This window comes from Pelobates fuscus, chromosome 10, assembly GCF_036172605.1.
Source record: "Pelobates fuscus isolate aPelFus1 chromosome 10, aPelFus1.pri, whole genome shotgun sequence".
NCBI lineage: Eukaryota > Metazoa > Chordata > Amphibia > Anura > Pelobatidae > Pelobates > Pelobates fuscus.
In genome coordinates, this window is record NC_086326.1 from 128,604,732 (window position 1) to 128,618,757 (window position 14,026).

At 42.4% G+C, this 14,026-nt stretch overlaps 1 protein-coding gene across 1 annotated transcript in view; it reads right to left on the bottom strand.

Moving 5' to 3' along the window:
• Nucleotides 1-14,026, bottom strand: part of PARG (poly(ADP-ribose) glycohydrolase) — a 119,005-nt gene that overhangs the window by 17,879 nt on the left and 87,100 nt on the right. The window contains exons 13-15 of the mRNA XM_063435255.1: nt 7,067-7,214; nt 3,201-3,279; nt 2,390-2,498 (exon numbers count right to left, since the gene is read on the bottom strand). Coding sequence (XP_063291325.1) covers nt 2,390-2,498; nt 3,201-3,279; nt 7,067-7,214 — 336 coding nt within the window. The remainder of the gene's footprint in view (nt 1-2,389; nt 2,499-3,200; nt 3,280-7,066; nt 7,215-14,026) is intronic.

The following is a 14,026-nucleotide window of genomic DNA, read 5'->3' on the forward strand; positions in this document are numbered from 1 at the left end:
CTGGGTTTGGGAAGGAAAAAAATAATTTCTGAAAGCACGCACTTACTTCAGTTTTTTTATATTAATAATATAAGAATGTAGTGCATGAATATCAAGATTTTTTTAAATACGTAAATATATTTCCCATTTATTGCAGATTCTTTATCTGATTTTCATTCCAGTAATAGAAAGACAAACATTCACAGGAAATAGACACTTCACCTGGTAGGTTTTGTAACTAATGACGATGTACTTAAGTTGTAAGTAACCAAAATAACCAGTGAACTAAGCTTAGAATGGTTAAGGGCACTTAAATTGCACAAAATAACCAGACATGCTTAACCGCTCGAGGACCTAGTTAACTGTACAAGTTCTGAACCAAAACCTAGAATCTGTACTGTTTGTTCCATTGTAATTTAAGGATTTCTCTTTAAGTGCCTCTATACATGTTATACATTGATTTTTAAAGGACAAAAATAGCTTTCTTTTTATATCCTGTATGTATTCATAGCTCAATATTAAAGGGACAACTATGGGCACCCAGAGGGCTTCATGGTGATCTGGGTATACTGCCCCTATCCCCTTAATGGGACACTATAGTCACCAGAACAACTACAGCTTTTTGAATTTGTTCTGGTGAGTAGAATCATTACCTTCAGGCTTTTTGCTGTAAACACGGTCTTTTCAGAGAAAATGCAGTGTTTACATTACAGCCTGGTGATAACTTCACTGGCCACTCCTCGGATGGCTGTTAGAAACCCTTCCTGGGTCATGGCTGCCTAAAATGCATCTAAACATTCAGTATCTCCTCCCTCTGCATGCAGACACTGAACTTTCCTCATAGAGATTCATTGATTTAATTCATCTCTATGAGGAGATGCTGATTGGCCAGGGCTGTGTTTGAATCATGCTGACTCTGCCCCTGATCTGCCTCCTTGTCAGTCTCAGCCAATCCCATGGGGAAGCATTGTGATTGGATCAGGCTACCACTTCTGATGATGTCAGCAGACGGCTTGTTTTTCCTGAGACAAAAAGCATGCAGATCTACAGCTTCAGGCTTGAATACAGCAAGATCTTTCAATATTTATGGAGGCACGAGGGGCCCAGATGGTGGTTTTAACACTATAGGGTCAGGAATACATGTTTGTGTTCCTGACCCTATAGTGATCCTTTAACCCTGCAAGTAAGAGACATGGATTAGTTGCTCAGTGTGACTAAAATAACAGCTACATCTAAGCGTAAGGCATAAGCTATATCAAAATGCATATATGGTGTTTGTAGAAGTTATATGCAAAGGGAATTTGTTTTGTATTTTGGATCTGGTCTTCAAGAATTGGTCTATTTGGACATATTAATTCTCTTTGCAGAAAATTGTTAAAATAAACCGAGATGCTACATCACGTGCACCAAATCTACAAAATACTAAGGGTTCTTCATTCTCATTATAATGTTTCTATTATTCTGTTGAAGTTACATCAAGTCTCAAGATTTAAACCAAAATCACCACACATGGTTATAGAGACCAAGATTGCTAGCTCAAGAAGTAGGCCTTTTGTAAGGTGGCAAATATTCTATGAAATAAGTGCAAAACCAAAAATCGGAAATCAAATTAATGATACCATAAAACAAATGTTGGCAATTTACTGTCCTTCATAAAATACATTTGTCATCAACATAAACAAAAATTAGGTAATTTTTTAAAGTAGTAAACAGTCTGTGCCTTTCATGCGTTGGTAACTGTTCCCCAGACAGATTGCTTGTTCCAGGAAAGAATACATTTAACAAAATGGGAGTCTTGTTAACTCTGGAGCAAAGCAATCCATTCTCAAACCTTTCTGCATCCGAGCAAAGGGTTCAATTCAGGCATCACATTTAAGTGGTATGAATGACTAAATACCCGTGGCTGATTCAAGATGTATTTATAGCAGAGGAGTCTGTACTCTCAAGTAAGCCGTCAAGAAAGCTTCTTAAATTAATCTCTTGCCTGCCTACCTTTCTTCCTAACTCAGTGTTTTGTTTTCTCCATGACCAGTGAAAACGTATGAATGGAGTGAAAGCTGTCAAAACAAAATGTATCTTTGCTAAACAGTTTTAAAATGTTACTGTAAACTCCCACTGATGAGAAATGTTTTTGTTTTTATGAACAACCCTGCAGAGAAATATTTTACCAGAACAATGAAAAGGCAGTAAACCGATATAGCTAAATGATAAAACAAAACTACACCCCAGAGCATTAGCAGGAAGTATGTGGCTGCATATAACCAGTGCTCCAATGTAAATAAAACACAAAATGTTTATCATTAACTAATTCTTTTACAATGTGTGTCACCGATTAAAGTACCAGCTTCCCTCTAAATACATCATGTTTCTGCTACCCTCAAAGAAAGAACAAATCAAATTAGTCGCATGCCTTATTTAACTCTCGGGTTATCTTCTCTGGGGCAAACTGTTCGATATGGCTCCTGAAGTGTAACGCATCAATGGCCACAATTTCTGTAGTCCGTCTTTCCCAATCATCTCTGTGTGGGGAAACAACTGGCGTTAGAATGATCAGAGAGATATTTGCGATGGAATGCACTGTAGACTGTTAATCTAATTCCAGGAACATTTGAGAATTTTGGTATTGGTAAATAAAGTTACATTCTGAATGAACACTGCAGATAAAACGATACACATGCAATACCCCTCTGCAATAATTAAGTGCAATGTCACTTTGTGGTATAATGAGAATCCTGGCCTCCCTTCTCGCCAACTCATCTTGAAATGTACCTAGTCCCTTACTTCAAATCTAATATATTAACGCACCACATCTTACCTGAAAACGTTTTACTCACTCGGTCTTTAACAAATATTTAAATGGCATTAAACACTGCACCAGTGAAAAGCAGAATATGCCAACAATTCAAATAAGTACCACATGCTAGTAACATTGTAAAAAAAAAACTAGATACCTTATTCACCAAAAAAAGAATAGTGACCTGAAAACTGAATTGCAAAACATAGACAAAAAGTGGGGATTTGGGAAAAAACAAAAAAAGTATTTAACTAAGCTTTAATCATAGCTTGGCTAATTCAATATCATTAGGTAAGCTAGGAATTGTAGGTTGGGAGAGTCAGCCATTGCACTAACTATTCACCCAGCCCGCGTATCTACTATTTGGAATGAGATCACGTTGATGAAGCACTCAGAAATGCTGGGACAGAGAAAGTATCCATCTTACCGTGGCGCCTCATCCTCGTGGCTTCCTCCCCACTTGTAGGTTTCAGCATATCCGCTATACTCACTGTATTGCTCGGTGCCTGCACAGAAGTCAAGTAAATTTATTAAACCGATCACACTCCAAGATAACGAACATTTGCAAAGTGAAAAATCATAATGATTCATTCTAACATAAACCCTATTCGACCTCACCCAAATAAATATATCATAATTTCACTAGCCAAAAAAATTCAGCAGCAAGTCATCAGAACATTATGTTAAGGTATAAATCAGTTATATGAGCACACACACATTTGTATAATAAAAGGACATCAGTAATGCACTCTGGGTGCCTTTCCAATTTCAATTATTTTTATTTTTTTTAAACGTGGTAGTAGGAAAAGATTTCAAGTCTGTAAAATTAATATGATTTGTATCAATGCCCTTCTGTAGATAATTAATTCAGAGGAGCGGGGATATGCTGGGTGGACTGCAGGAGATAATCTGCACTACAAATTCTGTAGAGACCTTTAAAAGAAAAAAAAAAAAGGTCTGGATATTTTATTTAATTAAGGTGACATTACAGGGTCCAATAACTAATGTAGGTGGGTAACAGCATGTTGATTTAAGGAGAAAGCGGACTGCCAATTTGTGGCCCGTTTGTGGCACATTGGCAATAGTTTCAGACTAGGTTTTGATTAGATCAACCACAGAAACAGATGTCTAGACTGTTGAAGTTCATGGCCTGGAGTCTTTCTTTTAGCCTAGATGACTAGGTTACTGTGTATGTATTCACAGATTTTTACTGTGCAACCATTGTTACAATAAGCTACGGTTTTCAGCCATCACTGAGAATCCTCTCACAGGACGACAGTGTCCAAGACACACTTGTCTGGGCAAATGATTTGTTTGCTAGAGTGGTCAATGGCTAGAGACCGTTTGAGACCATCAAATTGTTAACATTAAAGCCAACAGGGTTTTTGGTGGATGAAGCATCACTTCAATGGAGCAAAAGTGAAACTCTATAGATTGTAGGGGCCAAAACAGTGGTCCTATGAGCAAATCTAATTAAAAAATAAAATTAAAAATCTATAACCTGACCAAGCTACGGAACTCAACCTGTGGGGTGCATGGTTGATCCCTTTAGAAAGAGAAAACTTTTTTTCTAAACAAATATACTTTAGAGGTAACTGACACTTTTTTTGTTCATGAATTAAATAGTTTAAACATTTTAATGAAAAGGGCCCTTTTAATTGCTACATGTAATAGCAAAGTACCTAGTGTTACAATACATTTACATTACTGTCTTATTTCGGTCATACAACACGCACATAGAATGGACAAGAAGAATTACATTATATATATATATATATATATATATATATATATATATATATATATATGATTTGTATTTGAATACAGTAGGAAGTTGCATACATGTGTTTTCATAGCCTTTTTATAGAATATATTTTATATCTTTATGATACAATTATTTATGAATAAATTATCTTTAGTTCCCCGCTCAGATCTCAAGCTGATTTTAGCTCACCTTGTGCTACCCTTTCAACTTAGGGAGAGGAAAAAAGGGGTGTAAGGATAATCCAGACATGGGCTCCTTGCTCATAGTGCCTAAAGGGATATCGCCTATACCCCACTGACGATACCAAACAAGGTTGAAATGACCGTCTGGGGCTGTTCTCTTTCTAGTGTCAGTCTGATATGCAAATGGCCTGGTTCTCTTTGAAATGGCACAAAATGAGCTAAAGCCAGCTTGCGATCTGAGTGGGGACACACTGAAGGGCAGGCTATTTAAGCTGTTGCCCATTCTCAGTACGCTCTTGCAGCTTGTTTTTTGCTCTATTATCCTCTAAAAAACAGGAATTCAGTCAGACATGCATGCAGAACCCATAGCTAAATGTAAATTTGATATTAATTAATTCTAGTGCTTACTGGCTTAGCTGTTGAAAAATCTATGCAACCAAAACATGTCACTAATAAAAGTGTTTAAATAAGGATATCTAAGAGTAAAAAGACTTTATGTTACTTAAGCACAAAACATAGAAAACAGTTTGTGTAGAGGGAGCATTGTGTTTTTTTTATTTAGTTTTTAACCGTTGTATATTTTACAATTTATATGAGAATTGCTGAATTTTACAATGGATACAAGAATTGCGGAGACTTCAGCCTAGATATTTTTATTTGTATAAACAAAAATAAAAATAAAAAACCTGACTCTTGTAATAACCATTACAAATCTGAAGCTAAGCAGATGCAGCAAAAATCACAGCAAACTTAATTTTGTTTCAATTTCTCAAGCTCTTGTGCAAATTAAACCTGTATAGTTACATCCATTAGACTTGAGTCACGAAGCCCTTGTCGTAAGGAATGTAATTTATTGGGGAAAGAGTGTGTGCCATATGGGAGGGCATGGCCAGAGATGGGACTTGGAAGACAGCCAGCAAGGATAACAAGGATGATGAAATGGCCATTTCCGTTAATGGAACAGAACATCATATCAATGTAATTCATTAGCAGACACTGTAATAAACTAAAGTGGATTGGGAAAATAACTGTAGTTAAAAAAAAATGCAGAGTGGACAAAAGCTTAAAATAATGCTTATTTAAATGTGACCATTTTGATCTTTTCTTAAAGGACCACTATAGTGCCAGGAAAACAAACTCGTTTTCCTGGCACTATAGTGCCCTGAGGGTGCCCTCACCCTCAGGGTCTCCCGCTGGGCTGGATAGAGAGGAAGGGGTTAAAGTGTACCTTTCTCCAGCGCCGGGCGGGGAGCTCTCCTCCTCCTCCTCCTCTCCGGCTGAATGCGCATGCGCGGCAAGAGCCGACGCGCATTCAGCCAGTCTCATAGGAAAGCATTCACAATGCTTTCCTATGGACGCTGGCGTCTTCTCACTGTGATTTTCACAGTGAGAAGCGCGGAAGCCCTCTAGCGGCTGTCAATGAGACAGCCACTAGAGGCTGGATAAACCCAAACATAAACATAGCAGTTTCTCTGAAACCGCTATGTTTATAGAAAAAAGGGTTAATGGCTAGATGGACCAGGCACCCAGACCACTTCATTAAGCTGAAGTGGTCTGTGTGCCTATAGTGGTCCTTTAATGTACTTTAGGACAAACAGACAATTGGTGCCAAAAGTCTTGGGTGGTTCAATTTCATGAGGGCCAAGGTCACAATGTCATGCAATTTTATAACACATAACATGTCACATGACCCCTACATGAAAAAGGGACTGATGTGCATCACATGACCCTGACACAACTCTGAACACCCTCTTGAGGTGGTCCATATGATAATCAAACAGGCCAGAGACATGACATACAAAGCAAGAACAAACAGGAAAGATACAGAAAGAATGTTGGGATAGTATTTGTAATGTGTTGTGTTATTGAGCATAGCTTTCTTAAACGCAAAGTAACTAGGAATTATTTAATCTCTACACCCAGTTCATTTTAGTCCCAAAGTAAACTTTTCACAAAACACACTTTGATTTTTATTTGATTTTCTTTCATTAAAATTACACAAACCTGCTCATATTTTTATATACACATTAAGCTCTGTAACCTGGAGACATGTTATTACCTTTTATAACAAAATGATGCCAAGAGATTCTTTATTTATGAACCAGCATTCAATGCATAGTAAACAAAACAAACCCACACAGTAAGCATTAAACAGCTGTCTGTGGGACTTTAACTGGCAACAAATCACTTGCATGCTATAGAGTATCATGTATCTAAAGATGTGTTAAACAGCAGGCATATTTATATACTCAAAACAATCAAGTCAATGTTCTGGATGTCTATGTACAGAGTGTATAGCTGCTGGTAAAGCCTTGTTAAACGTTAACCTAGAGTATGCCTACTAACCTGTAATAATAAGGCATTCATTGGCGTCCAATGATTCAGTAAAGAGGCGTGAGATTATCAATTCAGGGTTGATGATGAAGCGTATTTCTTCTTGAACAAGACCTGAGCCAGTAACACCTCCTCCAACATAACGGTTGGCAAAGTCCACCTATTAAAACAGTTTACAAATCATCCACTTGAATAAGTAGAACAATAGCCTTCAAAGTGAACATAAATTGTATTATATTTATAATAGAATTAAAACAATCTGGTCTTACCAATATAATATATCCACATGATATTAAAAGGAACACTATAGGATCAGGAACACAAACATATATTAGTGACCCTGTAGTGTTAAAAACAAGGTCGAGCCCCCTTTAATACAGTAAAATCTTACCTTTATTCCAGTCTGCTGGTGCTGGCTCTGCTCCTGATCTGCCTCCTTGGTTGACATCATCAGAAGTGATGATCTCATCCAATCACCATCATTTCCCACAGGAAAGCATTGGATTGGCTGAGATTGCCAAGGAGATGAGGCAGGAGACGGAGCAAAACACCACCACGGGCAATTAGCATCTCCTCACAGAGGCATTGGCTACTAGAGGTGCTTCCTGGGGCAGTGCTGCACAATGTGCAGCACTGCCCCAGGAAGCACCCCTAGTAGCTATCTGAGGAGTGACTAGTGGAAGTATCCCTAGGCTGTAATTGTGAACACTGCATTTTCTCTGAAAAGACAATGTTTACTGCAAAAAGCCAGCAAGGACTGACAATACTCGCCAGAATACATTAAGCTGTAGTTGTTCTGGTGACTATAGTATCCCTTTACATAAAAGAAATCAAAACAGACTGTTGCAAAAACACACTTCTGGATATTTCAGCAATAACCACAGCCACATCTCTAACAAACATATCAGTATGTACTATAATTCCCAGTTATCTCTTGTAAACTATATTACGCACATCCTTGTAGCTTTAATCTGTTCACTGTGACGCTCGAAACAACCTCATGACCTTGTTTGTCTGAGCTATTCTCATACAGACGACACATGAGAAAGTGTTAATTACAAAACAAAAATATTCTGCTCTACAAATGTATCCATTAGGTTGGCCAGAAAACTTCTGCTGTCCATTTAGTCTGCTGAGTGCAACAGTAATTAAGGGCAATACATGGAAAATGCGTCAAAACTATTAGTATAACATTTCAAAATTAATACAGCATTTATTGTAAATTTATATCAGTAGGTACAAAACTGAAAAGGAAAGAAAAATACAAAACAAAAACCAGAAAACAAAGCTATTTCTCTCTGTCTAACCCAGAGAGAAGCCCTTCATGTTCCATATCACACTTCAATTGCTTGTAACACACAGCCTGGACAGTCACATCCATCAATCTCACATCAGCACATGAACTGGTGGAACTCTAACTGTCCACGTCAAACCATCCCACGTCACTTTTTCCGCTAAGGGTCACTGGCCTACAAAACACAGTCGAAGAAGAGATCCCAAGAATGATTCTGGTTCTGTCAAAAGACTCCGATCAGACACTTACATGTTTTTGAAGCACTGTGAATTCCTTTACTAAAGCAGCTCTAGGGAGGCAGTATATACAGATTTGATAAAAAAATAAGAATGTGACGAGTTTGGTTTTCTAATCGTATTAGTTCAATCCATGATGCCGGTAAAAGGAGTGTATGTCTTTCTGCTTTAGATAATATATATTTGCACTATTTTCAACAAAGATGCTGCAAAAAGTTTATGGTTGGCCAATTTTCGAGATCTTGCGGGATAGTTTCTCAACAAAACACTAGATAGATGAACGTATAAGCAACTTTAGCTTTCCAGCTAATTCCCCCACATCTCACTGGTTCCACTGTTTAACCCCTTAAGGACACATGACATGTGTGACATGTCATGATTCCCTTTTATTCCAGAAGTATTCCTTAAGGGGTTAACCTGCATTAACAAATGCTATGGGTAACGCCATATTTTCACCTTTACTTACATAAATAGAATCACTTGATCAAGAACGGTTTACCTCCCCGCTGCCCCCTCTGGAGGAGAGGCTCGACCGTATATTCGCTGCCTTCTGGGCCAAACTAATCCCCCGTGAGGGCATCGAAGAGGTGGCCCTGCCAACCACTACCCCACACGCACCCACAAAGCAGCCTGGAGCACCCGAGCAGGGAAATGGTGTGGCCTGGAGGGCGGGAAGAAGACGGAGAATGACCCGTCAAAAACCTCCAAGCCACAGGGCCAGACCAACTCCGTACCACGAAACACTCAAGCAAAATTTCCACATCACTACTGTAACGGACCGTTTTGCTCAAAAGGGGATAAAAATCGTTTAGGCGATAATCCCCTTTTTCATAGACCAGCAGGTAGAGCAATCACCAATCTCCCGAATTCCAAACTGTACGAATTCACCAACTCCTGAACTGGAAACACACGAACCCTGGAATCAGCCGAACAGGAAAAGCATACAATCCGCTTACACTCCTGGCAGTCAGCATACAATCCAGTTCCCCAAAAACGAGACGACACATTGGTTTGAGGGTCAAGCAGAATCTGGTTTACGGAGGGCTACCTGCCCAGTATTTATGCAGGTCTCCCACTTGGTGGACACTCCCCTAAGGGACCAAATGGAAGACTGAAACAGCAGACAGACATGTATCACTTTAGTACATACAGCCACAATACTTTCCCACAATGCATCCTGGCTTCCTCCTCTCTGTCCTGGAGATAATTAATGAAGTAATTCAATTATCTCCCAGGACAAAGGCAAGACTCCATTATACACGTGGTGACACAGAAACAGACTATCACTTTAAAATACATAAAGACACATTTTATACATAAAACACAGACATGTAACACATCCCCAGATAGCTCAGGTCTGAGTGCACATTATTAGGTGAATGGCACCCAGACCACCCGAATACAGTTTAATTGCCATGGAGCTAAAGTCTTTAATTATACGAACAGGCTCCATGGCATTGCTATCTGGGTTAAAACATTCACATAAAACATAAAATACCGAATTTCCCTGCATTCACCAAATCCATACGAATTAGAACCAGGGGCTGGAGGTTCAGCGGTGCCTGCACGTAAAAGGGTCCGATTTTGGTGCATGAAAGCCGGGCAGAAAAGCGCTGGCTGCCCGGGGAGCTCCAGAACACCGCCACCTAGCGGCCGCTAAGTGTAACAGCGGCCACCCAGTAACATTCAATTAAGCTGCGGTTAACCGCAGCTTCAGGGAGGTAAATTAGAGGCACACTCCAGCTTCTGGGTGGCCCATTAACAGCGCCGGACGGCTTCCCACGGCTCTGGGGAGGTTGGTAAACGGCTGTTTGTTCGGTAGATGGAATCTACCGAACTGCTGTGCAGAAAGGGAGAAATAGATCCTTCTGCACAGCAAAATTAACCCTTTAGCTGCCGGTCCAAAATCTAAAGGCAGCAGGCGAGCAACCAGGCTTCTCCAGTTCACAGTGGCGAAGTTGGTTTCGCCACAATTCTCCCCTTTACCAATTAGACTAACAGGGTACCTGACCTCCTGCCGGTCAGTGCCCTTGTTAGTCCAGCAGCCCACCCACAAGACAGAAACAGCAGTACAGCCCACCCACAATAAACGGTTACTACACCTGGGTAGAGGAGAATCTTTTCCATGTCCAGGTGCCTCACCACGGCTGTGTGGGGGACTGGTAGGCTGCCTTGGTGGGTTGCTGAGGGGGCAGAGACCAGCGGTACTTTGTCCTGGTGCCAGCACTACCACGGGAGTAGTCTGGTTGGAGCCTGGTTGCTGGAGACTGACTGTCTCCCCTTTAGGTGCATAGCTCGGCTGCCGAAGGGGGAGACCGACTGTCTCCCCTTTGGATACATCGCTCTGTGGCTGGGGGACAGGACCGACTGTCCCTACCCCTTGTGCTGTAAGTGCAGAGACTACGGTCCCATCTGCACAGTTGTGGGGCTTAACATCCCCCCTTGGTGGGTTAGGCTGCCGCTGGAGAGAGGGTGTAACAAGCTCCTCTCTCTGGACGGTAAACTGCCGCTGGGGAGAGGCGTTAGCAGGCTCCTCTCCCTGGCACTCTCTCTGCTGGTGGAAAGGGGGACCAGCTGTCTCCCGTTTCATTCTCTTGTCCTGCTGCTGGGGTGCGAGACTGACGGTCTCTGTTCCCTGCAGGACACTCAGTCGCTGGGGAGGAAGGACGGCACCTTCAGCTCCCTGGGGTGTACACTGCCGCTGGGGAGGAAGGACGGCACCTTCAGCTCCCTGGGATACACACTGCCACTGGGGAGGACGGACGACACCATCAGCTCCCTGGGGTACACACTGCCACTGGGGAGGACGGACGACACCATCAGCTCCCTGGGGTACACACTGCCGCTGGGGAGGACGGACGACACCATCAGCTTCCTGGGTTACACACTGTCACTGGGGAGGAAGGACTGCACCTTCGGCTCCCTGGGACACACACTGCTGCTGGGGCAGAAGGCCGGCACCTCCGGCTCTCCGGAACGCACTCTGCAGCTGGGGAGGGCGGACGATACCCCTGGCTCGGTCTGCCAGGAACTGCAGGTATTCCGCCGTGACACAGAAACAGACTATCACTTTAAAATACATAAAGACACATTTTATACATAAAACACAGACATGTAACACATCCCCAGATAGCTCAGGTCTGGGTGCACATTATTAGGTGAATGGCACCCAGACCACCCGAATACAGTTTAATTGCCATGGAGCTAAAGTCTTTAATTATACGAACAGGCTCCATGGCATTGCTATCTGGGTTAAAACATTCACATAAAACATAAAATACCGAATTTCCCTGCATTCACCAAATCCATACGAATTAGAACCAGGGGCTGGAGGTTAAGCGGTGCCTGCACGTAAAAGTGTCCGATTTTGGTGCATGAAAGCCGGGCAGAAAAGCGCTGGCTGCTCAGGGAGCTCCAGAACACCGCCACCTAGCGGCCGCTAAGTGTAACAGCGGCCACCCAGTAACATTCAATTAAGCTGCGGTTAACCGCAGCTTCAGGGAGGTAAATTGGAGGCACACTCCAGCTTCTGGGTGGCCCATTAACAGCGCCGGCCGGCTTCCCACGGCTCAGGGGAGGTTGGTAAACGGCTGTTTGTTCGGTAGGTTGGTAAACGGCTGTTTGTTCTGCTGTGCAGAAAGGGAGAAATAGACCCTTCTGCACAGCAAAATTAACCCTTTAGCTGCCGGTCCATAATCTAAAGGCAGCAGGCGAGCAACCAGGCTTCTCCAGTTCACAGTGGCGAAGTTGGTTTCGCCACAACTACTATAAACAGGAGAAGGCAAAATACTGGTGGACCTCGAGCCCGGGCGGCGACATTCGTCGGAGATGATGGCTTGGGTGACTGGGAGTGCACTGGAGGCCGGGGCGGGCGAGGAGACCACACAGGAGGCTCTCACCGCAGATGCCGGGCCGACTGCTGCACCCAGAAGCAGAACCAAGCACTCCTAACACTTCTCCCTCTATTGGGCATGGGCTGAAGGGGAACCCAAACGCTGGGTAAGCCCATCGGACCCAGCTGAAATTCTCCCCCCCCCTCTCCCCTTGCCACAATGGACGCATTCCAGCTCCCATTTTACAGCCTCGGGTGTTGACTGTTTGAAGTCTGCAAACACAGTACCCATCTGTGCACTCCCTCATGTCTGTGACTCTGCCCGTTATATCTCCTGTTTTTATCTTGCTATGAACCCTCGCTCCCTCACTCAGCCTGTCCCTATGGGGTCTACTAGCATGCTAGCAACATGACACAGCACTGCCTGAAACTACAGCTAACTTAATCTGTTTAACTATGTCTATCTTATAGCTAGTGTGCTACTATAGCATATAACCGTCCTGCTGAAGCTTGTTTTCTGTTTTATACCAGTTAAGCATGTTTATTTTATTGTATTCATAAGGGCATCTAACACTACAGGGAGTGCAGAATTATTAGGCAAATGAGTATTTTGACCACATCATCCTCTTTATGCATGTTGTCTTACTCCAAGCTGTATAGGCTCGAAAGCCTACTACCAATTAAGCATATTAGGTGATGTGCATCTCTGTAATGAGAAGGGGTGTGGTCTAATGACATCAACACCCTATATCAGGTGTGCATAATTATTAGGCAACTTCCTTTTCTTTGGCAAAATGGGTCAAAAGAAGGACTTGACAGGCTCAGAAAAGTCAAAAATAGTGAGAAATCTTGCAGAGGGATGCAGCACTCTTAAAATTGCAAAGCTTCTGAAGCGTGATCATCGAACAATCAAGCGTTTCATTCAAAATAGTCAACAGGGTCACAAGAAGCGTGTGGAGAAACCAAGGCGCAAAATAACTGCCCATGAACTGAGAAAAGTCAAGCGTGCAGCTGCCAAGATGCCACTTGCCACCAGTTTGGCCATATTTCAGAGCTGCAACATCACTGGAGTGCCCAAATGCACAAGGTGTGCAATACTCAGAGACATGGCCAAGGTAAGAAAGGCTGAAAGACGACCACCACTAAACAAGACACACAAGCTGAAACATCAAGACTGGGCCAAGAAATATCTCAAGACTGATTTTTCTAAGGTTTTATGGACTGATGAAATGAGAGTGAGTCTTGATGGGCCAGATCGATGGATTGGTAAAGGGCAGAGAGCTCCAGTCCGACTCAGACGCCAGCAAGGTGGAGGTGGAGTACTGGTTTGGGCTGGTATCATCAAAGATGAGCTTGTGGGGCCTTTTCGGGTTGAGGATGGAGTCAAGCTCAACTCCCAGTCCTACTGCCAGTTTCTGGAAGACACCTTCTTCAAGCAGTGGTACAGGAAGAAGTCTGCATCCTTCAAGAAAAACATGATTTTAATGCAGGACAATGCTCCATCACACGCGTCCAAGTACTCCACAGCGTGGCTGGCAAGAAAGGGTATAAAAGAAGAAAATCTAATGACATGGCCTCCTTGTTCACCTGATCTGAACCCCATTGAGAAC